This window comes from Panthera pardus, unplaced genomic scaffold (genome assembly GCF_024362965.1).
Source record: "Panthera pardus isolate Hobbes unplaced genomic scaffold, ASM2436296v1 HiC_scaffold_10, whole genome shotgun sequence".
In the NCBI taxonomy this organism is placed as follows: domain Eukaryota; kingdom Metazoa; phylum Chordata; class Mammalia; order Carnivora; family Felidae; genus Panthera; species Panthera pardus.
In genome coordinates, this window is record NW_026526655.1 from 34,450,546 (window position 1) to 34,477,298 (window position 26,753).

At 39.2% G+C, this 26,753-nt stretch overlaps 1 protein-coding gene across 2 annotated transcripts in view; it reads right to left on the reverse strand.

Annotated features, from left to right (window-relative positions):
- CASP10 (caspase 10) overlaps positions 1-26,753 on the reverse strand; it is a 50,469-nt gene that overhangs the window by 17,842 nt on the left and 5,874 nt on the right. Inside the window, exons 1-6 of one of the 2 annotated variants that reach the window (XM_019439190.2) lie at positions 20,919-21,437; positions 14,412-14,466; positions 12,620-12,973; positions 10,726-10,819; positions 4,802-4,937; positions 1,194-1,303 (exon numbers count right to left, since the gene is read on the reverse strand). In XM_019439190.2, coding sequence (XP_019294735.1) covers positions 1,194-1,303; positions 4,802-4,937; positions 10,726-10,819; positions 12,620-12,966 — 687 coding nt within the window. In that variant the 5' untranslated portion in view covers positions 12,967-12,973; positions 14,412-14,466; positions 20,919-21,437. Of the gene's footprint in view, positions 1-1,193; positions 1,304-4,801; positions 4,938-10,725; positions 10,820-12,619; positions 12,974-14,411; positions 14,467-20,918; positions 21,438-26,753 lie in introns of those variants that run through there. The other variant, XM_019439189.2, reaches the window with a different exon arrangement.

Genomic DNA, 26,753 nt, shown 5'->3' on the forward strand with positions numbered 1-26,753 from the left:
GAGTTTGAGTTTTGCAAGATAAAAAGAGTTCTGGAGATTGGTTATACAACAATATAAATGTACTTAACAGAACTGAACTGTACACTTAAAAATGATGAAGATAGTAAATTTTATGTTGTCTTTTATCACAATTAAAAAAAGTTCCAAGGCCAAGATAACTGCATTGATACTGATAGATGTTAGCAAAATAAAACTGCCCAAGTCAGCTGGTAAGAAACATTAATTCCAGGGAAGAATGTCATATGTGTCTTCCAAGGATCATGATCATGTTATAAGAAACACACTGCTCCTAGGTTTCAGCACGAAGAAGAAGAAGAAGAAGAAGAAGAAGAAGAAGAAGAAGAAGAAGAAGAAGAAGAAGAAGAAGAAAAAGAAGAAGGAGGAGGAGGAGGAGGAGGAGGGGAGGGAGGAAGGGGAGGAGAAAAAAAGGAAAAAAAAAGAAAATGAAACAGATTGCAAATTTCCCAGTGTTTTCCCTCTATCCACCCTTCTATTGCTGGGCACTAAAGGAACCCAGTTCTTGTTCTCTGGAAAGGACAGGCTACATAATTTGTAGGGCTCCATGCAAGATAAAATGTGAGGCCCTTTGTTCATACATAAAGAACTGTTTAAATTTTTTTTTTATTTTATGGAAAGAGAGAGCAGACATGAGGGGCAAAGAGAGAAGGAGAGAGAGAGAGAGAGAGAGAGAGAGAGAGAGAGAATCCCAAGCAGGCTCCATGCTCAGCAAGGAGCCCGATATGGGGCTTCTATCCCAAGACTCTGGGATCATGACCTGAGCTGGAATCAAGAGTCAGATGCTCAAATGACTGAGCCACCCAGGAGCTCTCATTATTAAGAATTTTAAAACAGTGACAGCTGAGCATTAGAAAAGCATGGGCAATGTGGGACTGCACAGGCTGTACATTCAGGAAGCTGGCCTTGATCAAATTGCACAGATAAAACAATCCATTTCAAAGCAATCCAGTGGTGTACTGGAGTCAACTCAAACCAGCTAGTGAGAGCCATTTGTCAGATTTTCAGAAATTCTGCAAAAACCTGAAATCAGCCATAATGGGAACACTTACCCCAAACACTACAAATCAGAGTCTCTCTCCTCTCTCTCTTTTTTGTTCTTTCTTTTTGGAATAGGGAATTGAGGGTGGAGAGTAGAGCTGGTCATTAAACATTTGCCAACACATCATTGAACCTACCTGTAAGGCTCCAAAGAATTGGTTAACATCTGAACGAGAAAATAGTTCTTCCTCTCCTTTATGCAATGACTCAGTTTCCTGGTCAACAGGAGGTGTCACTACCTGGGAGGCTGGAAATAGAATCACAGACAGTAAAACAAAAATCATCTTCTGACTAGTAGTAATCCAAGGTAACCAATCATCACAAGATATTATTTTATAGGGACCTGTAGATTTGTAGTGCCATTTACTTAAAGAGGCCTACATATATACCTAGGAAAAAAAATGTGAATTTATAAATTGTTTTTCTTTATCATTGTATTTTCATTCCTTGTATTATTATATTTCATTTCTTATTATGTTTGTGTTTTTATTCTTTTTATAATGTTACTAGTTCCTTAAAATTACCATATACTGTACTAAATGCTATTTCAGAATGTATGGTACTTAATGTGTCAGATAATGGCCAAGAGATAACAAAGGCATTACCTCAAAAAATAAAAGCAGAACTAAGACCATAGTAAAAAAGATAAAGAAGAAAAAAAGGAAGGGAGGAAAAGAAAAAAATCAAGAAAAAACACTCAAAAGTGGTAATTAAATAAATATGGGTTTTTTTTAATACTAAACATGTTATGTATATAAAGTTATTTCTATGGAACCATTACTAAGAATGAGCTATGTCTGTATTATGTTCATAGGAAAATATCAGCTATATTAGGTGGGAATAAAGAAAGTTATATATGATTAGCATGATTTTATTTAAATATATATGTATTTATCTATCTACACACACACACACACACACACACACACTCACAAACTGTCTCCATATAGAAGAAAGGCTACAAAAATATACTCCAGTGATTAGGTCTGGGGACTGGCCAGCAGTAGATAAACTCTATTGTCATTATTTGAATTTTTATTTAATTTTATTATAATTATGATACATTACTTTTAATAAGAAATTTAAAATACTAAAGCAAACACCAAGACTCAAGAAAACTTAGAAAAGTATCCAGGCAGTCCTTAAATAGAGCTTGTGTTCTAATCAGATACAATGGACTTTGACGTGGGCGTCTGGGTAGCTCAGTCAGTTCAATGTCCGATTTTGGCCAGGTCATGATCTCGTGTTCATGAGTTCAAGCCCTGCATTGGGCTCTGTGCTGACAGCTCAGAGCATGAAGCCTGCTTCAGATTCTGTTTCTCCCTCTCTCTCTCTCTGCCCCTCCCCCACTCACGCTCTCTCTCTCTCTCTCTCTCAAAAAATGAATAAACATTTTTAAAAAGTGGACTTTGCCTTTGGATCACATTCATTTACAGAAAAGTCTAAAATCTGCATACCTACTATTTTTTCAGTCCTTTAGTCCTTAATCCTAAATGGCAGAATTAAGCCCAAACTCTTAGGGCTACAGAAAGTCAACAATGAAATATTAATTGATATTTATGATATAATAATAAATATGTATTTGGTCTCTGCCCTCCTTTTCCTGGCACGCAGCTCCTAAAACCCTTGGAATCTCTGAAGTGCTAAGCATCTTTTGCTATAAGATGCTAATAAGATGACTGGTGATTGGGGGCTCCTGGACAGCCTCTAGAGGGGGGCTACTTGCCAGTGGTCAAAGGGTTAGAACTTTCAACCCCACACTCAGACCTCTGAGAAAGGGAGAAGGCCTAGAGGTTGAATAAATCATAACGGCCAATGATTCAATCAACCATGCCTACATATGAAGCCTCCATAAAAATCTCTAACTGAAGGAGCTTGGAGAGCTTCCAGGTTGGCAAATACGTGGAGATGCTGAGAGAGTGAGTTGCCTGGAGAGGGCCTGGAAGCTTTATCTCCCTTCCCCCATACCTTGCCCTATCCGTTTCCTCCTACACTTGGCTGTTCCTGAGTCAAATATTTTTATAATATATAAGTAATCTAGTAAACTGTTTTCCTGAGTTCTGTGAGCTTTTCTAGCCAATTACTGAACCTGAGGAGGGGCTCATGGGAACCATCAGTTTGTAGCCAAGTTGGATACAAGCCGTGAGTATTCTGGGGACTCGCTAACTTGTGACTGGCATCAGAAATAGGGGGCAGTCTTAGGGCACTGAGCCTTTAGCCTAATTTAGTTAAGGTGTGTACTAACTCTGGTTAGTGTCAGAATTGAATTAAATCATAGGACACCAAGTTGGTGTCTACAGAGAATTAGAGAATTGGTTGGTATAAAAAAATCCTACCCATCTAGGTCAGAAGTGTTCCAGAAGTGTTGGTGTGATAATAGTAGAGGAAAACTTTTTTTTTTATTTTGACACCCAAAAGAGATCACACAGCAGGTAGGTTGTAGAAAAGAAAAGTCAAAATTAGAATTCTTCTTCTGATATAAAGCTCAGGGTTCAAGATTCACTGAGGCATTTACTACATAAACACTAGAGTGCCTTCTCCAGAGTTCAAATATCCAAAATAATTTGACCACCTACCCTGCTCATTTTGCGTGGGGTACTAGCTACAGGAAAATGGCAATGTAATTTTAAAAAAATCTCTGCATTCAGAATTCAGTAATGATTCCAAATGTATTTTTGATATCAACTCTCTGCTTTTTATTTCTCACTTGATAACTTTGGTTAGAAGAATCATTTTTATTTTTCATAACTTTTACTTAAATTATACATTTATTCATTGCCTTATTATTGTTTGAGATTTTATCAATTTAACAACAGTATATTTTGTCTCTCAACTCATTGCGTATTTACAGAATTCTTAGAAGTTTCCTTTTAGCTAGTTTCGTTTTCAACCAAAGACATTTGCACACCAGATTAACTCACTGAACTAAAATATGGGTGTGGCATTAAAGCTACTCATGCATTTTTATTTCAGCTCTTGTTTAACACTGGAGAAACAGACCTGGAAAAACACAAATATTTACCAACCAGCTTTGACTTCCACGCTGTGCTATTACCTCCATATAATACGACAGCAATACAACCTTTACAAGACAGGACTAAAGAAAAAAACAAGGAAATAAAATTCTTCTCTGTTAGTAATTTCTGAGAATATGAACGTTTTCATGACTTTCTGACAAACATATTCATAGCAACATGTTTTACGCTATGCCAGACATGCATTTTACAGGAATTACTTCATTCAGTTCTCAAAACACTCATGAGGTAGATAGTATTATTATCCCCAGTTTACAGATGGGGAAAGTGAAACACAGAAAGGCTAATAAAAGAACCACTGAATCATTAATAAGTGGAGTCCTGGCAATCTGACTCCATAGACCTCATTCTTCATCCTTATGCTATTCTGCCTCCTTCTTTTTTGTTATTTCATTCAAAATTATTTTCTCTACTCTCGCCCCACAGATGAATGAGAAAAAGACATTTACCTAAACCTTTTCTTCATTAGAATATAAGATCCAAGACAGCAGAAGCTTTGCTGTATACACTACTGTGTCTCCAACTTCTAAAACTCTGCCTAGTACAGAGTTCGCATTCAATAAATATGTCTTAAATGAGCAGATGGGGAGAGAGTTCTGGCTTTTCTAAGACAATATCATCAGAGTGATGAGTAAACATCATTAATGACCAGTTAGTTTAAGAATTCCCATGGTCTTGTGCAAAGAAGCAAGTGTAAGTAAGCTAGTTACCTTTCTCTCTCTTATATTTTTCTATCTTTCTCATAAGGTTAGGTACAACTTTTCTGCAGAGATCCTCCAGTAACATCAGATTATCTTCATCTATTAGAGCTTGTTTCTCCAGATATGCCAGGAAACTTAGAGAGGTCTGCAAGAGAATCAATGGAGTCACATTTACTTGCCCTCTGAGGATCCATTCATTCTTTAAACATTACCTGCATGGCCTCTAGTCACTAGATTTTGCAATGATGAATAAGGCAGAGTGTTTGCCCCTGAGGGGTTCAATCGTATGGGGGAAGGTGGATTACCAAGTAAAATATACAATCTATATTAATACCAAATACCAAATATATGTAACTCACTACATACCAGGCAGTGCTTGCTGTACATTAACCTCAAAAACAAGCCAATGAGGCTAGATCCTATTATAATCCACATTTTAAAGATGAAATAACTGAGGTTCAATCACTTGTCCAAGGTCATAGAGCCAATAAGTGGCAGAGCTGGTATCTGTACCTGCCAGTCTGATGTCAAAGTCTCTCTTATTAACTAACCATTGAACTAGACTGCCTGTCACTTACAGCTGTAAATGATATAATTAGATTAGGGCAGCAGCAAAACAGAAGCACCAAAGAAACAAGAGGCAAATATTTGGTATTTGAAAAGAAAAAAAAATTTCTTAAATACTGCTGGGAAAAAAACACAAATCAGCTAGTATTATTTTAATATTGAAATACATGTGGGGTGGAAGGTATCATATTCTTTTCAGTAAATAAGGCTTCTCAATGTATTAAGCTGGTTATGAAAAAATATACAGGGACAAAATTACATTAGAACCCACAGAAAAGAATAGCTGCTTAGAAAGGAACCTCTGGACACTATCCCACTGCATACATGAAGCATCAGCAGAGTGGGAACTGGGAGAAGTCTCCAGATATATGGAACAGTTGAACGGTTAAAAAGGGACAGTGTGTTCAGGAACACTGAGAAGGAAGCTTGAGTGCAAACACTGAGCGAGAGCTAGATCATGGCTAGAACTGCGGGCTGGTATCAGACCACGCAGGAACATACAGTATATGAGGAGTTTGGGCCAAGTGTCCCACGCGTCAAGGAGTGGCAGAAGTAGTTTTTAAGGAGGACAGTAACATGAATACATTTATTTTTAGCAGAAGTTTTGAAATAGGTTGGAGAAGGAAGTGGATTAGAGAGAAAATATTGGCAAGAGGTACTGGACCTGAGAAACAGTTCTGAAATAGAATTTGGTGAGTTGTGCAGATCAATTGGGAATGGGTGAAAAAGATGACTTAAAATGGTGGTATCACTCATTTATTCATCATTCGTCTATTCCACATAGCAGGCTTCACAAAAGCTGCACATGGGAGAGAACTCTTTTTTTTCATTTATTTTTTTTTATGTTTATTTTTGAGAGAGAGAGATAGAGCATGAGCAGGGAAGGGGCAGAGAGAAGGGGAGACACAGAATCTGAAGCAGGCTCCAGGCACTGAGCTCTCAGCTCAGAGCCCAATGCGGGGCTCAAACTCACAAACTGTGAGATCAGGACCTGAGCCAAAGTCAGATGCTTAAATGACTGAGCCACCCAGGCACCACTGGGAGGGGATTCTTGAAGGATGACTATGTCTTCACTGCCAGCGTGGAAAAGGACATTCCAGGCAAAGAAAACCACATGGGAAAAGTGATGTGAAACTACAAATCTGGTTATGAGGAGGTTCATGTTGGCTTCAGTACGAGCAGTTTCATTGGAGTGATGAAGTTGAAGTCATATTGAAATGCATTGATATGTGACCCAGAGTTGACTTAGTGGAGAAAGAGCGCATACAAACTATTCTTTAAAGAAGCTTGGCAGTAGAGGGAGGGAGGGAGAAAGAGCAATAACAGAAGGATGAGGAAGGGTTACTGAGTGTGTGTGTATGTGTGTGTGTGTTTTCAAATAAGGCACTCAAGATGTCAACAACCAAGGAAAAGAACAGAATTGATTACTTGATTTCTGTTCTCATCTGATCAAAGAGAGATTATAATTTTTTTTTTTAATTTTTTTTTTCAACGTTTTTTATTTATTTTTGGGACAGAGAGAGACAGAGCATGAACGGGGGAGGGGCAGAGAGAGAGGGAGACACAGAATCGGAAACAGGCTCCAGGCTCCGAGCCATCAGCCCAGAGCCTGACGCGGGGCCCGAACTCACGGACCGCGAGATCGTGACCTGGCCGAAGTCGGACGCTCAACCGACTGCGCCACCCAGGCGCCCCGAGAGATTATAATTTTTTAAGACATTCCAGAGACAGGGCTCCTGGGTGGCTCAGTCAGTTAAGCATCTGACTCTTGATTTCAGCTCAGGTCATAATCTCACAGTTCATGAGTTCGAGCCCTATACCAGGCTCTGCACTGACAGTGTGGAGCCTGCTTGGGATTATCTCTCTCTCCCTCTCTGCCCCTTGCTCACTTGCACCCTCTCTCTCAAAAACAAATAAATAAATAAAAGAAGTGTGTGTGCCCCCACGTGCAGCCCTAGCACACCAATAGCTTGGCCCAGGAATAAAGCAGGAGAGAGGAGCATGTGCAGGAAGATTCATCCAGAGCTGATCAGCTGGGCAAAGGGGTCAGAGGGAATCTACCACACAAGGGTCTGTGGTAGGTCACAGGCAGATGAGCTCTCTCTGAACCTCAAAACAGAAACCCCATTTTTTTAAACTTTCTTTTTTTTTAAGTTTACCTCTTTTTAAGAGAGAGAGAGCACAGAAGGGGCAGAGAGAGAGGGAGAGGGAATCCCATGCAGGCTCCGCAACATCAGTTTGGAGCCCAATGTGGACTTAAACTCATGAACTGTGAGATCATGACCCAAGCTGAAGTTGGATGCTTAACCGACTGAGCCACACAGGCACCCCGAAACCCCATTTTTGACAGCATCCTACTAAGGGTGAAGAAAAGGGACTAAGACACGATTCCAGAAGCAATGATAGAAATTCATTATAACTTCGTGGAAAGTTCATTGGATGTTTGGTAAATGACACCTTCTATACGCGCGCGCACACACACACACACACACACCACGCAATTTAAATGGAGTCTGTACTTTAAGAACACCACTCTGGTTAATACTAGCAGGAAGTGTCTGAAACCTCTTTTGTTGTGCTCCTTTGCTAAGCTAGTAGATTTGGGTGTGGTTTCCTTTACATCCAACGTCCTAAGTTGATTGCTACTCTGAGAACGGATTTCCGGACTGTTGTTTGAGTCTTTCAGCATGTGTAAAGACAGCTATTCTGCTATGAACCTGTAGAAAGTTATCAAAAAGGAGCCCTAGAACACCCTACAAAGGTCATTTCTCTAACTCTGGAGAGACTGTGTGAATTTAGAACATTTCCTTTTTGACTGAGGGAAGTTCAGGCCCTCCCCACCCAGCTGCTAAATAATTTATTTCAGTAACAAAAGTCTTTGCAATTGCAACTGCAGATAATGGAGTCTTATTAAGCCCCCATATAGAAACTCACCTAGCTGCTTAGAGACTGTCCTTTACATACTTCAGAAGGCTAGCCTGATCTCAAAGTCCAGTTGAGATCAACCTGGATTATCTCAGGTATATAACTCACCCACAATTCTCACATGACAAAATAGATCTCCTTCGAAATAAAGCTGAGATCATTTGGAACCCAAGAAGGAAGTGTGCTTTTCCTGAATCTGACCGGGTATTTCCATAGTTCTATGCCACAGCGAAATACAGTGATTTCTCCCTTTACTCCTGTACTGAATGAGAAAAGCATAAAATCATTTGGCTGCCTGAGCATGGGCCTTAAATGACTTAAAAGCTAATTTAGCAGGGGGCAAAATGTTTGGAATACTTCTGGCAACCAACCACAGATGGCTGCAAGCTAAGGTCTAAGACCCATGAGGAAGTACAGGAAGAAATACATCCCCCAGTTTTTCCTAGTAGAAAATCACGGCTTGGTGTGGAGCATATCAGGGATTCCTGCCCATCTCCTCATCCCTCATCCTGCTGTGGGGAGTATGGACTTCTGTCCATGACGCAGAGAGAAGTGTAACCACAGAGAGTGGGTTCATTTTATTTATAAACCCAGACACTAGAGAAATCACAAGAGGATGTTCCAAGCTAGGAGAAAATATTATCAGAATAATCTGGAGCACTTCAAACTACAGGAAATCAATGTGGAGACATTCAGACTCTGAATCCAGCTGCCGATTTGCAGGAAACACAGGGGAAAGAGGAGCACATTGAACTGTACCAAGCACACGCAATCAGCAAAACTCAGACTGAGGGAAATTCTACTGGCCAGGTGTCCTGGGGTTCTTCAACAGACACATTTTAAGAAAAAGAAAGGGATTGGGGGGAAGATGGTTTAACCTACAGATTAAAAGACACTCAAAAGAAATAAACTGGCCAAGACTAAACTTGACATCTAGGGATGCACAGGTAAATGATAAAGTCGTAAAGACACATAAGAACATTGTTACCATAAAAGCCAAAACAGTGGTTTCTTCCAGCGGGTGGTAAGTAAGGGGCTGTGATTGGAATGGGACAAGTGGAGGGGTTTCTAGAACAGCTGGCAAAATTCAAATTCTTGACCTGGGTAGTGGTTTCAAGAGGATTAGCCTTATAACAATTCTTTAGTCTGTATGTGTATTTTATTCATTTTTCTACACTTGTGTTTTGTTGGGGTTTTTTTTAAGAATAAAAAGATAAAAGAAAAAAGTGTAAAAAAAAAAAAAAAAAGAAAGAAAGATATCAGAACTTCCAGAGAGTATCTAAGGGAAAAAATTAGTAGATTGTGACAAGGGGCAACAAGTATAAGAATGTTATTAGTGTATCTTTGCACAACCCCATTAGGGTGGCTTAGTTCGTCCTGCTAATCTCTCCAGTCATTCATCATAAAATCACATAAAAGCAAGGGTCCAGGCCATTTTCTCAGAAAGAGAAGGGAAAGATTGTATCATCCCATTCATTCATGCTTTCATTCAGAGCACCATTTTGTAACAGATTCTACAAGGTTCCGGAGCTATAACAATGAGTAAGACTTGGTCACCAACTCCAAGGAACCCACACCCAACTTTTAGAAGACAGGAGGAAGCCTCCATAAGTGACTAATCAAAAGACACAGAGGGTAAAATCCCTGAGGGGTATGAAAGAGGAAAAAAAAGATCTTAAAAAACTGTAGCCTAAACAAAATGAACCTGTTCGGGTCTACAGGTCTAACACCAGGAAATATATTTAATGAATTCCTTACATAGTCCTCATTTGACCTACCCCACCCACCCACCTCCTCATTTCCTTACTGTGCCCGACACATTTCTATATGGTAAAACACAGTGGGTGCCAATAGAAGTTAACAATTTACTACCTGATTACTATGTGCCAAATACAGGCCCCTAAAGTTTTACCCACATTATTTCATCCAATTCTCCCAACAGTCCTGGAAGGAAGTAGTGTAATTGTCTACAATATGACACATGAGAAAATGGAGACTCAGAAAGGTTCAATCACTTGCCCCACATCGAGGCATTAGTCACAGAACCAGGACTAGAATCCAGGCCCATCCAACACCAAAGTCAATGTTCCTAAGCACTGTATGGTATCATCTCCTACAAATATAAACCCTTCTTGAAGACCCTTTCCAGCATATTCCCAACACTGATTAAGGCAGTGCTCACAGGGGCACATGGATGGGTCTGTCAGGAAAGCGTCTGACTTTTGATTTTGGCTCAGGCCATGATCTCAAAGTTTGTTGAGTTCAATCCCCAACTCAGGCTCTGTGCTGACAGCATGGAACCTGCTTGGGATTCTCAGTCTTCCTCTCTCTCTCTCTGACCTTCTCCTATTCACAATCTCTCTCTCTCTCTCTCAAAAATAAATAAACATTTTTTTAAAAGGCAGTGCTGACAAATACCCCACTCTTTATGACCCACTTACCATCTGGATTTTGGGAATCGATTCCCTCATAAGGAAGACCATGTCCTTTAAGTTCTCTGAGCCGATTCCCTCTGACAGTTCGTACAGCAGGTTTCTAAGACATACATCCAGAGAGACAAGTAAAGCCTCACACTTGCAAAGGACAGCACAGTAAATTGAGTGCTTTTTTATATACATTTTCTCTCATTTGAATGATCACACCCTGTGAGCAGATAATTTCAAATCCCAGTGTATAGATTCAAAACTAAAACTCTAAGCTTTAAGTGGCCTATTACATAAAGATAACATAATAAGCAGTAGAGGCAGTCCTTCTGATTCCAAGTCCAGTGCTACTTTCCATCCCACTAGGAAGATGTAAAACTCAATGTTGGCATGCCTTCCCATCTCCTGACCGCATTCTAGGAATTCAGGCTTACTCTATAGGCCTTCGTCAGAGAGGACTTGATACCATTCTATAGAAAGTCCACTGTTGAAAAAAAAGGAAACTATCCCAGCTTCTGGAGAGTCATGTAACTGACCACCAGAAAAGCTGAACATTCCATTCACACACTAACACCTCTGTATGCTGGAGATCTTAACCAGCGGAGTGGAAATAATGACTTCCAGAATTCCCTCACTGACTCAAGTATAGCTCAGATTCTGGGAGCCACTTCAAGGAGGGAGACCTGAAGGATTCTAGTCACCCCAGCCATAAAATAACACTTCAACTCTTCCTTGGGAAGTTCTCTAATGTAGATACGTCAGTGGACAATTAAAAACCGTATTGACTAAGTCCTGGTGATGTATTGTACAACATGGTGACTACAGTTAAACAACACAGGTGACCCTTGAACAACACAGGTTTTAACTGCATGGGTCCACTTGAACTTGGACAAATACAGTACAGTACTATAGATGTATTTACTCTTCCTTATGATTTTCTTAATAACATTTCCTTTACTCTAGCTTATTCTATTTTAAGAATGCAATATATAATACATGTGACATACACAATATGTGTTAACTGTTTATGTTATCTATGGGGCTTCTGGTCAACAGTAGTAGTGAAATTGGAGGGGACTCAAAAGTTTTGCTGGATTTTTGGCTGTGTGGGGATCAGCACCTTAACCCCCACATTGTTCAAGGGTCACTGTACTGTGTTACATATTTAAAAGTTGCTAAAAAAAGAAGAGTCTAAAAGTTCTCACCACAAGCAAAAAAACTTTGTAACTATGTGTGGTGATGGATGTCAAACTTACTGTGGTGATCATTTCACAATATATAAATATATCCCATCATTATGTGGTACACCTAAAACTATTACAATGTTATAGGTCAATTATATCTCAATTAAAAAATTTAATTAAATAAAAAAAATAGTGTTATCTAAGGTCTGACCCATTATAGACCTAATCCCTATATTTCACCCCTTGTGTAAAACGTCTATATTTTACCCTTCTGGGTTTCATACAAAAGGGTATGAACATTTAAAACCGGACATGGCATAAATGGTGTCCTTCCCTACCTCAGAGACACATCCCCCTTTTCATTTTGCTTACTTGGCCCCACGCATGCATTATCTCCTCTCAAATCCCCGCAATGACTCACAGGAGGAAGGGCTGTCTGGGAGTACAGAGGGTAAAAGGAAAGCGCGGGCCCTGCTATGCTGAGGCAGGCTTCATTTGGCGGTGAGAAGCAAACCAAGGGAAGCCACTACCAGGCCCAGAGCTTTGCTGACCTCCCAACTTTTCATCTCATTAGTGCTGGAAGCTGAGAGATCTCCTGGTTTGGAAGCATCCAAGGAGGTAGATAAGAAAAAGATCTTAATCCCAACCTCCTTTCAAAGCCCAGTGGCCCGAATGAACACTAGCTAGATGGAAAAACCCCCCTGTCTTGATCACAGACCCCTCCTCACCTGAACAGAGAGACCCTCCTTCGGGTGGGCAGCAAACTCTCCACTTGCTCTCTGCTTTGGCGGAGGTACCGCAGCAGCGAATTCTGTTTGAGTATATAGAGGAGTTCTGCTAGGAAGAAGGGGTCTTCCTCACTCAGCAGCTCCCCTGCCAACAGATGACCAAAAATATCCGAGGCTGAGCTGGACTTCTCCAGCTTCTTGTGGGAGATCCAGTCTCGGCAGAGAAACTTCAAGCCCTCCACATCTTGGGCCTCCAGGTTTGAATCAATAATCAGAAGCTTCTCACGGAAGTTCACTTGACAATTATCATCTGAACGGAACCTCAAACTTTGACCTTGAGATGTCATGGCCAGCCTGAAAGAGACAGAGAGGTGGGACAGCACATAAGAGAAAAAGGATCCACAGAACCCCACTTCCCCAGCCTCCTCCATGTCAGGCATTAGAATTTCCTGGAAGTGCTGAAAAATAAAAATTCCTGTGAAATTATTTCAAAAACCAATAGGCAAAAAAAAAAACCCAAAAAACAAAAAACAAAAAAAACCAACCTTCAACCACAGCACTTCTATGTTAACCCTTCTGGAGGTCTGGAAGGAGCTCTTTTTGGAACTCAACCTACTTTTCTTTCTCCCAAATCAAAATGTCCCTGGTGGGCGCTAGTCAAAAGAGAGAATGACAAAGCACAATTTCTCCCTGTTAGAGCTCTTAATTCACTTCCACCAAATGGCAGAAATAGTGCTCAGATTTATGCCTTTCATTTTAGAAATAAAGCAGTCTCGGATTTTATATTTCATAAGTGTCTACCAATTTAAGGATGAGGTAACACTGCTAACCATAATGGGACAGGTTTGTATCTCACAAAAAAGAGAAGCCATAATCCTAGACTCCAAAGGGTGGTTTTAAACAAGAGTTGCTCAGATCAGTGAAGGAAGTCACAAATAATCTAAATCAATATTTCTACCGGATTAGTTCATAAAGTTCATATGGTATTTTCTATACCAAATTCCATTCGAATCAAAGGAGCAATGAAGTGATAAAATTTTTCAGTGTAATATAATTCGTACTATAAGACCTCAAGGTATATACTCTTTTCGAAACTGAGCTATTTAGAAACAAGAAACCACTTTCTAAAGGAAGAACATAACAAAACACAATATCGATAACAAAAAATGGTTATACCTAGGTGGTATAATTACAAATAACTTTTCTTCCAGGCTCCTCTCTGAGTTTCTCAGATTTTCTGCAACAAACACACATTACTTTTGTTGTTAGAAAAAGAAAACAGAGAGGTGCCTGTCTGGTTCAGTCAGAAGAGCATGCAACTCTTCATCTAAGGGCTGTGAGAACAAACCCCACATTGGGCATAGAGCTTATTTTTAGAAAGAGAGAGCAAGAAAATAGAAAATGTTATTTTTAATGTGATCATCCATGGGGTCTTTCCTTCTGGTAGCAGCCTGTGATACCAGAAACCAAATGAATGGCTTTTTGGAGATGTCTTCCTATTCCAAGGTAGCATACGTTTGCCTTGCAGTTTCCCGAAGATTCCAATCTATAACTTTAGTGAGTCTAACAGGCTTTGTCTCCATTTGTGGACTAGCATATTTCTGCCAGTAAAAGTCTGTGTTGGAGCTTTCCTGGGACTTTTTAAACCTTCATTTTCCCTGGCATGGCTAATAAATCCCGGCAGAAAGAGTGCCATTGCTGACAACGAGAGCTTTTGCAAGTTTCTAAAACTGAAAGAAGGAACAAGGCTAGCGTGTAAGACCTCAGCAGGGGAAAGGTGCTAATCACATACCTTCAGATCAAATTCCGCTTGTCCTCTGGAGGTAAATGGTTCCGGGGGAAATTGCCTGAAAACAAGTTTTTAAGAAATTAAAATTCTCTGTGTAATCCACGTTCCAGGGAAGCTCCCATTTGCGCGGGAAGAGAACTCAAGACTTTCTGCCTATGCAAGTGAAAACTGGATGTCCCGGTTCGGGTAACTTGATAATTAACTTCCTGCTCACGTCATAGCTCCCTTGACGGCCTCTCCCCCTCCCTTTTCCAGGTTTAGGATAACTCTGACAAACAGCGCCTCCTAAAGGCAAGAGTTACAACTTTCCTGCCGGACAGCTAGGGATTTTCCCAGGTTAAACCAAAGACTGCTGCAAATGAATTCTTGGAAGGCACTAAGTGTTTTTAGCCTTTCCCTTGGATCACTAAGATTGGAGAATCAAAAAAGAAAGAGAGAGAATTGGAAAAGGAGAGAAGGAGAGGAGATGAGAGAAGGAGGGAAACAGAAAAAGAAGAAAGAAAGAAAGAAAGAAAGAAAGAAAGAAAGAAAGAAAGAAAGAAAGAAAGAAAAGTAAAAAAGAAAAGAGAGAGAAAGAAGAAGCAGGGAAGGAGGAGGGGAGAGGAAGGAGGGAAGGATGGAAGGAGAAAGAAAGAAAGAAAGAAAGAAAGAAAGAAAGAAAGAAAGAAAGAAAGGTAAAAAAGAAAAGAGAGAGAAAGAGGAAGCAGGGAAGGAGGAGGAGAGAGGAAGGAGGGAAGGATGGAAGGAGAAAGAAAGAAAGAAAGAAAGAAAGAAAGAAAGAAAGAAAGAAAGAAAAGGAAGGAAAGAAGGAAGGAAGGAGGAATATTTTCCTCACCATCTACTCCCCCAAACTCATTTAACCTTTAAAATAAAACCCAAAAAGCTCAAGAAAGGGTGGTCAGCCATATTAACTCTTTCTCAAAAAATTGCATGTGCAAATAAAAACATTATTAAGACAAAAAAAGAGGGAGAGCTAGACTATAAGCCCATTTGGAGGTATTTTCAGGGAACTCAATTAACAGCAGACAAAGTCGATGAAATCTTTGGCCTCATAGCACATTCAATGCAGCAGGAAAGAGACTTTGGAGACATTATTTCTAAGAATAAAAACAATACCTAATACTTATATGGCAACTACCATGTGCCAGGTACTATTTTTCATTCAATCATCTCAAGTCTCTAAGATAAATACTACTAGTATGAACGCTCTTTTAAGGTGCAAAAACTAAGACACAGAAAGGTTAAGTAATTTGACACAGTGAACTAGTGGGAAAGCCATAATTTAAACCAGCAAACCTGACTCTAATTCACTATACTATAATTCAACTAATTCAAACGTGCAGAGCTCTGGGAAGAAGCACAGAATCTTAGAAAGGTATTTTATCTCTGAAAAAGAAGTAAGATTTATGATGCTTTATTAACAAATATATTAAAGTGCCATTCTCATATCCTTGGCGTCATCCAGAGAATTTCTGTGTTTAAGAAAGACGAGCCCTATTACTCAACTATAAAAATGAATGAAATCTTGCCATTTGCAACGTGGATAGACCTCGAGTGTATTATGCTAAGTGAAATAAGCCAATCAGAGAAAGACAAATACCATGTGATTTTACTTACATGCAGAATCTAAAAAACAAAACAAATGAACAAACAAACAAAACAGTAACAGACTCATAGATACAGGAAACTGTTGGTTACTAGAGTGAGGTTTGGGGGGCAACCAAAATACGTGAAGGAGATTAAGAGGTAGAAACTTTCAATTATAAAATAAGTAAGTGATGGGAATGTAACATAGAGCATAGGAAATATAGTCAGTAATTTTGTAACCACTCTGTGTGGTGACAGATGGTAACTATACTTAACATGGGGATCATTTCATAATGTATAAAAATATAGAATCACTATTAGGTATACTTGAAACTAATAGGATATTCTATGTCAATTGTAGTTCAATTTTTAAAAATTTTTTTTAACGTTTTTATTCATTTTTGAGACAGAGAGAGACAGAGCATGAATGGGGGAGGGTCAGAGAGAGGGAGACAGAGAATTGAAACAGGCTCCGGTCTCTGAGCTGTCAGCACAGGGGCCCGATGCGGGGCTCGAACTCACGGACCGCGAGATCGTGACCTGAGCCGAAGTCGGCGCTCAACCGACTGAGCCACCCAGGCACCCCTGTAGTTCAATTTTTAAAAAGCTTACAACTTGAGGGGTGCCTGGGTAGTTCAGTCAGTTAAGTGGCAGACTCTTGGTTTTGGCTCAGGTCATGATCTCACGGTTTGTGGGTTGGAACCCCGAGTTGGCTCCACACTGGCAGTGTGGAGCTTTTTGGGATTCTCTTGCTCTCCCTCTCTCTGCCTCTCCCCCCCTCAAAATAAATAAATAAACTTAAAAAAAATAAAATAAGCCTATAACTTGAAGTCTAGAGGAAGGAAGGAAGGAAGGAAGGAAGGATGTAAGAAAAGAAGGAAGGAAGGAAAGAAAAGAGAGGGGAGAAGGAGGGAGGGGGAAAGAGAGATTAAATTGCTCTGCAAGTGTGAAAACTGGAAGCAAGTGTGAAAAACCTGAATGTGGCTTGAGGAAATGATTGTGTATGACACAATAAAGTACATAAGCCGTTTCAACTTTTGTTCAACAATATCAAATATTTAGTAACCTCTTCCTAAGTGCAAAGCACTGAACTGGGCACAGTTAGGAAGAAAGTGAATACAATGCAATGTCTGCCTTCAAATAATTATGACTACTACCATTTCTTCACCTCTTCTTTTCTGATTAACTGTATAAAGTCAAGATTATTAGTCCATTCAGTAGATGATGAAATCAAAGTTCAGAGATGCTAAGTATCTTGCTATCATCCCAAAGCTGTTGATCCCAAGGCTACTGCCGCCTGTAACTCCATGTGACATAATGTCTGTAAACATTGGGCAGGGCATGGTGACGCTGCCACGGGGCTTCACCTAAATGCCACAAAAGCCCCAAGGAACAAAGGATGGATCCTGATGAAGATGCCTTGGAGGAGGAGGTATTGAGCTAAGCCTGGAAAGTAGAAGTAGAATAGAGACAAATGAAGTAAAACTTAAACTTTTATCCTAGTACTCAACCAAAGTTTACACTCAAACCAAGTTTACAGAGGTAAGACCGTGTGCCATGTCATTTGTATTGAATATTTCATACTTCTTCCAATTTGGAACACAGTTACTGAGGGCGTGCTGATGGCAAGTTGATAGTAGTGGAAAGAATAAACATTTCTTACAGCATCTTTCCTGATTGGTCGCAGTCAGCTGGGTCTACATGAAGAGCTAGTCAAAACCTACATAGCCTTTTATAGCGATGGGAGTCTGCTACTACCCTGGTGACAAAGAGGAAATACTGGATTATTTCTTTTTAGTTCTGCCTTGAGAGCGGCTGGTGGTGGCAATAGAAGGTTTTTCTTTACAACCAGGCTTTGGTCCAGGTTTTCCACCCTCAAAATTTATAAAAGGAAACTTTATAAGTGTAAAGACTCCTGAACTAAAAAATGGACACAGGTGATGGGGAAGGTAGGTGTATGAACTGGAGAAGAGCTCTGTGCCCTAAAATTTGCACTTCAACCCTGGTTCTGAGGTAGCAGGTTATTTTGATTAGCCATCCCATCCCAAACTTCCAGGACCTCCACACCTTATCCACACACTCCAGACCTTGCCAGAAACAATTTTATTCATGGGAGCATGGTGAAGCCAAGTACCAAAGTAGAAGACTTTCTCTGGCAAGGATCCCAGCAGAGATCTCTAACTAGTGAACTGGCAGGAGACAAGTAAAATGTGGCCCATTTTGGATTCACTATATTACAGACTGACCTGTATTAATATGTCCCTTTTCTTATTACAAAAGTGGTAATTAAAAAAGAGAGGTTAACTTCCAGTATTTAATGTAGAAAAGCTGGAAAATGGAGAAACATGCAGTAACTTGTAGTCTATAACTACCTTAAAATTTTAGTATATATTCTTTCACATTTTTATGTGTATATTATTTACCAAAAATTTAATTATGCTGTATAATTTTCTTTTTTCACTTAATAACACACATTTTTTCCCATATCATTACATAATCTTTGAAAACATGATGTATAGTGGCTACATGATATTCCCTTCCATGGATGTTCCATATGTATTTAACCAATTTCTAATTATCAGACATCCAATTTGTTTCCAAGTTTTTGCTATTGTGAACAATGCTGCATAGAAGATACTTATAGAGGGGTGCCTGGGTGACTCAGTCCGTTAAACATCAGACTCTTGAGCTCCGCTCAGGTCAGGATCTTGCAGTTCCATGCAATGGAGCCCCGTGTCAGGCTCTGCGTTCACAGTGTGGACCCTGCTTGAGACTCTGTCTCTCCCTTCTCTGCCTCTCCCCCCCAAAAAATAAATTAATTAACATTAAAAAAAGAAGATACTTACAGACAAATCTTGGCACATTTTTTATTATTTAAAATAAATTAAATTAAATTATTTAAAACATTTTAAAATTATTTTCTTTGGATGAACCCAAATGTAGAATTAGTAAGCTAATCTTTAAATTCACCCTACCCCAGTCCATCTTACTTTTAAGTGAGCTGGGGGCAGGGGGGCGGTGCCTGGGTGGCTCAGTCAGTTGAGCATCTGACTCTTGATTTCAGGTCAGGTCATGATCGCAGGGCCGTGGGATAGAGCCCTGCATCAGGCTCAGCATTTATCATGGAGCCTCCTTGAGAGTCTCTCTCTGCCCCTTCCCCTCAAAAAAAAATTAAGTGAGCTTGGGACAAGAAGCTCGGTAATTCTGAGGTGACAAAAACCTCAAAGTTCCACAAGATAATGATGTTTACTAAAAGATTTTAACAGATTAACATTGGATTCGCTAGGGAACTAGGTGGATGTGGTTAAAAGAGTAAAATATTTTTAATGCTGCTAAAAAAAAAAAGAATCAAAAGATAACTCAAAATGGGTCAGAGACCTAAATGTAAGAACTAAAATCATAAAACTCTTACAAGAAAATATAAGAGTAACTCTTCATGACCTTGCCTAATGGCAATAGTTTTGGACATATAATGCCAAAACTTTTAAGCAACAAAAGAAAAAATACATCAATTAGACATCATCAAAATATACAAATTTTGTGCTAGAAGAGACCCTATTTAGAAAGTGAAAAGACAATCCCCAGAATGGAAGAAACTATTTGCAAATCTTCTATCTGATAAGAGACTAGTATCCAGAATATATAAGCAATACTTATACCAGAACAGTAAAAAGATAATCAATTAAAAATGGGAAAGGATTTGGAGGAGCCAAGATGGCGGAACAGCGTGGAAGCTTTTTGTGTGTCTTGCGTCCATGAAATACAGCCAGACCAACACTAAACCATCCTACACACCTAGAAAACTGATTGGAGGATTAACACAACAATCTGCACAACCTGAACCACAGAATTCAGCGGGTACGTGGCACAGAGAGCTGAACTTGGGGAGCAAGAAGCCACTAAAGGTAGGGAACCCCTTTTGCGGGCAGAGAGAGGACGGAGACTGGGGAGGGGGGGAGCATATGGGAAAAGCACCCCTCCCCAAAAGTAGCTGGAGAGAAAGTGGAAAACTGGAAACAGCCACGGGACTAAACTAAAAAGGGAGAAAGGAGAAAGGAGAGGGTTTAAATTCCATTAAGACTGTAAACAAGGGAAGCGCAAAGGCTGCAACTCTGCAGCTTGATACCTGGCGATGCTCTGGTGGGAAGGGCGAATCCCCAGGAACAGAGTGGGGTCTGGGAGGTTCTCGGGCCACACAGGGAAAAGCAGTTCTACTGCTGGGGGGCATTTGGTAGAGACTATTGAAGCCACCTGGTCCCAGCAGACCCTGGAAGGCAGCCACATTTGCTGGTGCTGGGACAAGGTCGTTGAGGGTGAAGCCTGGTACCAGATTGTGTTGTGATTTTCCATAATCCCTGAAATGCTGCTGCTACACTGTCTCACGAACTTTTTTGGGGGCGGGCTGGCACCTGGCCGCAGTCTCAGAGCACCGGCAACAGCATGGCCCAGCAGGCGTTCCTGGGTGCAGCCGACATTCGGCCATTGCTCATTCAGCCATTGCTCGGTGAGACCCTCCCACAGAGGGGCGGAACGGGTCAAAGCCACAGTCCTTCGGAAGTAAGGGGCCAGGGAAAACAGCCACATCTGACACAAAACTTGGGAGAGCAGTACTGCCTCAGGCCTGGTCACAGAGAGTGAAAAAGCGGGAGTGGACGAGAGCTAAAGACAGAGGACCGGTGTGCAATTGCTGATCCAGGAGAACAGACTGGGTAGCTAGGTGGCACCATTTTCACTGCTCCCACAAATGTGCATACGCACCTACGAGCACCACAACAATCCACCCCAGTAGGCTAGCAGCACCATCTAGTGGAGAGCAGAGCTGTTACACTGAGCCCCGCCCAACTGGGCCAACATTGGTCTTCAAGAACACAAGCCTCACCGCCGGGCTTAATTTATGGACTATAAAGAGCTACATAGACTGACCTGTAGGGGAAAATGAGGCAATTTCAGTCCTACTTCAATCTGTTAGCAGGTTCATCTATTCAATTTTTTTTCTTTTTTAATCTTTTTTTTCTTTTTCATTTTCTTCTTTTACAATTCTTCTCTTTTTCTTGAATACAGAAAGAGAAAAAATTCATTTTTATTTTCAATTTTTATTAAAAATGTCTGTCTTCAATTTTTATTACTATATTTTTTACTTTTGTGTAATTTTTTTCAAATTCTACTTTACTTCCATCATTTTATATTGGTCTACTTCAGTGTACTCACCTTTTCAAATTTTCAAACAATTTCCTTTTTTTCTTTCTCTTTTTTCTCTTTCTCATTTCTTTTCATTTTCTTGAATGCAGAAAGAGAAAAACTTCATTTTTACATTCAATTTCTTTTAAAAATATATTTATTTAATTTTGTATACTATGTTTTTTGCTTTTATGTAAATTCGTTCAAATTCTATCTTACTCCCATCATTTTATTTTATTCTACTACAGTGTATTCACTTTTTCAAATTTTCAAATGATTTCTTTTTTTTCTTTTCTCTTTTTCTCTTTTCTCTTTTTTCTCTTTTTTCTCTTTTTTATTTCTTTTCTTTTTTCTTAAATACAGAAAATGAAAAAATTCATATTTACTTTTAATTTTTATTAAAAATATTTTTCTTTAAATTTTTTTCTACTATATTCTTTCCTTTTGTGTATATTTTTTCAAATTCTATTTTACCCCCATCATCTCATTTTAGTCTACTTCAATGTACTCATTTTTTCAAATTCTCAAACGATTTCCTTTTTTTTTCTCCCCCCCCTTTTTTTCTCTAATCTGTCAAACCACTTTCAACATCCAGACCAAAACACGCCTAGGATCTAGAATCGTCTATTCTATTTGTGTGTGTGTGTGTTTTAAGTTTTAATTTTAATATTTTTTTAATTTTAATTTTTTTAATTTCAGTTTTTCTACCTCATTAATTCCTTTTCTCCCTTCAAAATGACGAAACAAAAGAAGTCACCCCAAAAGAAAGAGCATGAAGAAATGACAGCCAGGGATTTAACCAACACAGATACAAGCGGGATGTCTGAACCAGAATTCAGAATCATGATAATAACAATACTAGCTGGAGTCAAAAATAGATTAGAATCCCTTTCTGCAGAGATAAAACAAGTAAAAAATAGCCAGAATGAAATTAAAAATGCTATAACTGAGCTGCAATCATGGATGGATACAGCGGCAGCAAGGATGGACGAGGCAGAACAGAGAATCAGCCATATAGAGGACAAACTTATAGAGCATAACGAAGCATAAAAAAAGAGGGAGATTAAGGCAAAAGAGCACGATTTAAGAATTTGAGAAACCAGTGACTCATTAAAAAAGGAACAACATCAGAATCATAGGGATCCTAGAAGAGGAAGACAGAGAAATGAGGGTAAAAGGGTTATGTGAGCAAATCATAGTGGAAAACTTCCCTAACCTGGGGAAAGACACAGACATCAAAATCCAGGAAGCACAGAGGACTCCCACTAGATTCAATAAAAACCAACCATCAACAAGGCATATCATAGTCAAATTCCCAAAATACTCAGGCAAGGAGAGAATCATGAAAGCAGCAAAGGAAAAAAGTCCTTAACTACAAGGGAAGACAGATCAGGTTTGCAGCAGACCTATCCACAGAAACTTGGCAGGCCAGAAAGGAGTGGCAGGATATATTCAATGTGCTGAATCAGAAAAATATGCAGCCAAGAATTCTTTATCCAGCAAGGCTATCATTAAAACTAGAAGGAGAGGTAAAAAGTTCCCCAGACAAACAGAGATTAAAGGAGTTTGTGACCGCTAAACCAGCCCTGCAAGAAATTTTAAGGGGGATTCTCTGAGAGGAGAAAAGATGAATGAATAAATAAATAAATAGATAAATAAATAAATAGCAAAAGCAACAAGATTAGAAAGGACAAGAGAACACCACCAGAAACTCCAACTCTACAAGCAACATAATGGCAATAAATTCATATCTTTCAGTGTCACTCTAAACGTCAATGGACTCAATGCTCCAATCAAAAGACAGAGTAACAGAATGGATAAGAAAACAGGATCCATCTATATGTTGTTTACAAGAGACTCATTTTAGAGCTAAAGACACTTTCAGATTGAAAATAAGGGGATAGAGAACCATCTATCACGCTAATGGTCAACAAAAGAAAGCTGGAGTAGCCATACTTATATCAGACAATTTAGACTTTAAATAAAGACTGTATCAAGAGATGCAGAAAGGTATTATATCATAATCAAGGGGTCTATAGACCAAGAAGACCTAACGATTGTAAACATTTATGTGCCAAATGTGAAAACACCCAAATATATAAATCAATTAATCATAAACATAAAGAAACTCATCAAATTACCATAATAGTAGGAGACTTCAACACCCCACTCACAGCAAAGAACAGATCATCTAATCAAAAAATCAACAAGGAAACAAGGGCTTTGAACGACAGATTGGACCGGATGGACTTAACAGATATATTCAGAACATTTCATCCTAAAGCAGCAGAGTATACATTCTTCTCCAGTGCACATGGAACGTTCTCCAGAATAGACCATATACTGGGACACAAATCAGCCCTAAGTAAGTACAAAAAGATCGAGATCATACCATGCATATTTTCAGACCACAATGCTATGAAACTCAAAATCAACCACAAGAAAAAATTTGGAAAGGTAACAAATACTTGGAGACTGAAGAACATCCTACTAAAGAATGAATGGGCTAAACAAGCAGTTAAAGAGGAAGTTAAAAAGTATATGGAAGTCAATGAAAATGATAGCACCACAACCCAAAACCTCTGGGACACAGCAAAGGCAGTCATAAGAGGAAAGTATATAGCAATCCAGGCCTTCCTAAAGAAGGAAGAAAGATCTCAGATACACAACCTAACCTTATGCTTTAATGAGTTGGGAAAAGAACAGCAAATAAAACCCAAAACCAGAAGAAGACAGGAAAAAATAAAGATTAGAGCAGAAATTAATGCTATCGAAACCAAAAAAAAAAAAAAAAAAAGCAGTAGAACAGATCAATGAAACCAGAAGCTGGTTCTTTGAAAGAATTAACAAAATTGATAAACCACTAGCCAGTTTGATCAAGAAGAAAAAGGAAAGGACCCGAAAATAAAATCAAGAATGAAAGAGGAGAGATCACAACCAACACAGCAGAAATAAAAACAATAATAAGAGAATATTATGAGCAATTGTATGCCAATAAAATGGGCAATCTGGAAGATATCGACAAATTACCAGAAACACATACACTACCAAAACTGAAACAGGAAGAAATGGAAAATTTGAACAGACCCATAACCAGCAAGGAAATCGAATTAGTAATCAAAAATCTCCCCCAAAAACAAGAGTCCAGGGCCAGATGGCTTCCTAGAAGAACTCTATCAAACATTTAAGAAAGAGTTAACACCTATTCTCTTGAAACTATTCCAAAAAATAGTAACGGAAGGGAAACCTCCAAACTCTTTCTATGAAGCCAGCATTACCTTGATTCCAAAACCAGAGACCCCACTAAAAAGGAGAACTATAGACCAATTTCCCTGATGAACATGGATACAAAAATCCTCAACAAGATATTAGTCAACTGGATCCAACAATACCTTAAAAAAAATTATTCACCATGATCAAGTGGGATTTATACCTGGGATGCAAGGCTGGTTCAATATCCACAAAACAATTAACGTGATTCATCACATCAATAAGAGAAAGGACAAGAACCATATGATCCTCTCAATAGATGCAGAGAAAACATTTGACAAAATACAGCATCCTTTCTTGATAAAAACCCTCAAGAAAGTAGGGATAGAAGGAGTATACTTCGAGATGATAAAAGCCATATATGAACGACCCAACGCTAATATCATCTTCAATGGGGAAAAACTGAGAGCTTTTCCCCTAAGGTCAGGAACAAGACAGGGATGTCCACTCTCACCACTGTTATTCAACAAAGTATTAGAAGTCTTAGCCTCTGCAATCAGACAACACAAAGAAATAGAAGGCATCCAAATCAGCCAGGAGGAGGTCAAACTTTCACTCTTTGCAGATGGCATGATACTCTATGTGGAAAATCCAAAAGATTCCACTAAAAAACTGCTAGAACTGATCCATGAATTCAGCAAAGTGGCAGGATATAAAATCAATGCACAGAAATCGGTTGCATTCCTATACACCAACAATGAAGCAACAGAAAGAGAAATCAAGGAATTGATTCCGTTTACAGTTGCACCAAAAACCATAAAATACCTAGGAATAAATCTAACCACAGAGGTGAAAAATCTATACACTGAAAACTATAGAAAGCTGATGAAAGAAATTGAAGAAGACACAAAGAAATGGAAAAAGATTCTACGTTCCTGGATAGGAAGAACAAATATTGTTAAAATGTCGATACTACACAAAGCAATCTACATATTCAATGCGATCCCTATCAAAGTAACATCAGCATTCTTCACAGAGCTAGAACAAATAATCCTAAAATTTGTATGGAACCAGAAAAGACCCTGAATAGCCAAAGCGATCTTGAAAAAGAAAACCAAAGCAGGAGGCATCACAATCCCAGACTTCAAGCTATACTACAAAGTTATAATCATCAAGACAGTATGATACTGGCACAAGAACAGACACTCAGATCAATGGAACAGAATAGAGAACCCAGAAATGGACCCACAAAAGTATGGCCAACTAATCTTTGACAAAGCAGGAAAGAATATCCAATGGAATAAAGAGAGTCTCTTCAGCAAGTGGTGCTGGGAAAACTGGACAGCGACATGCAGAAGAATGAACCTCGACCACTTTCTTACACCATACACAAAAATAAACTCAAAATGGATGAAAGACCTCAATGTAAGACAGGAAGCCATCAAAATCCTTGAGGAGAAAGCAAGCAAAAACCTCTTTGACCGTGGCTGTAGCAACTTCTTACTCAATACATCTCCAGAGGCAAGGGAAACCAAAGCAAAAATGAACTACTGGCACCTCATCAAAATAAAAAGCTTTTACACAGCGAAGGAAATAATCAGCAAAACTAAAAGGCAATGGACAGAATGGGAGAAGATATTTGCAAATGACATATCAGATAAAGGGTTAGTATCCAAAATCTACAAAGAACTTATCAAACTCAACACCCAAAAAATAAATAATCCAGTGAAGAAATGGGCAAAAGGCATGAATAGACACTTCTCCAAGGAAGACATCCAGATGGCCAACTGACACATGAAAAAATGCTCAACATCACTCCTCATCAGGGAAATACAAATCAAAACCACAATGAGATACCACCTTACACCTGTCAGAATGACTAACATGAACAACTCAGGCAATAACAGATGTTGGCGAGGATGCAGAGAAAGAGGATCTCTTTTGCATTGTTGGTGGCAATGCAAGCTTGTGCAGCCACTCTGGAAAACAGTATGGAGGTTCCTCAAAAAACTAATAATAGAACTACCCTACGAACCAGCAATTGCACTACTAGGCATTTATCCATGGGATACAGGTGTGCTGTGTTGAAAGGATATATACGCTCCCATGTTTATAGCAGCGCTATGGACAATAGCCAAAGTATGGAAAGAGCCCAAATGTCCATCGACAGATGAATAGATAAAGAAGAAGTGGTATATATATATATATATATATATATATATATATATATACACACACACACACACATACAATGGAGTATTACTTGGCAATCAAAAAGAATGAAATCTTGCCATTTGCAACTATGTGGATGGAACTGGAGAGTATTATGCTAAGTGAAGTCAGTCAGAGAAAGACAAAAATCATATGACT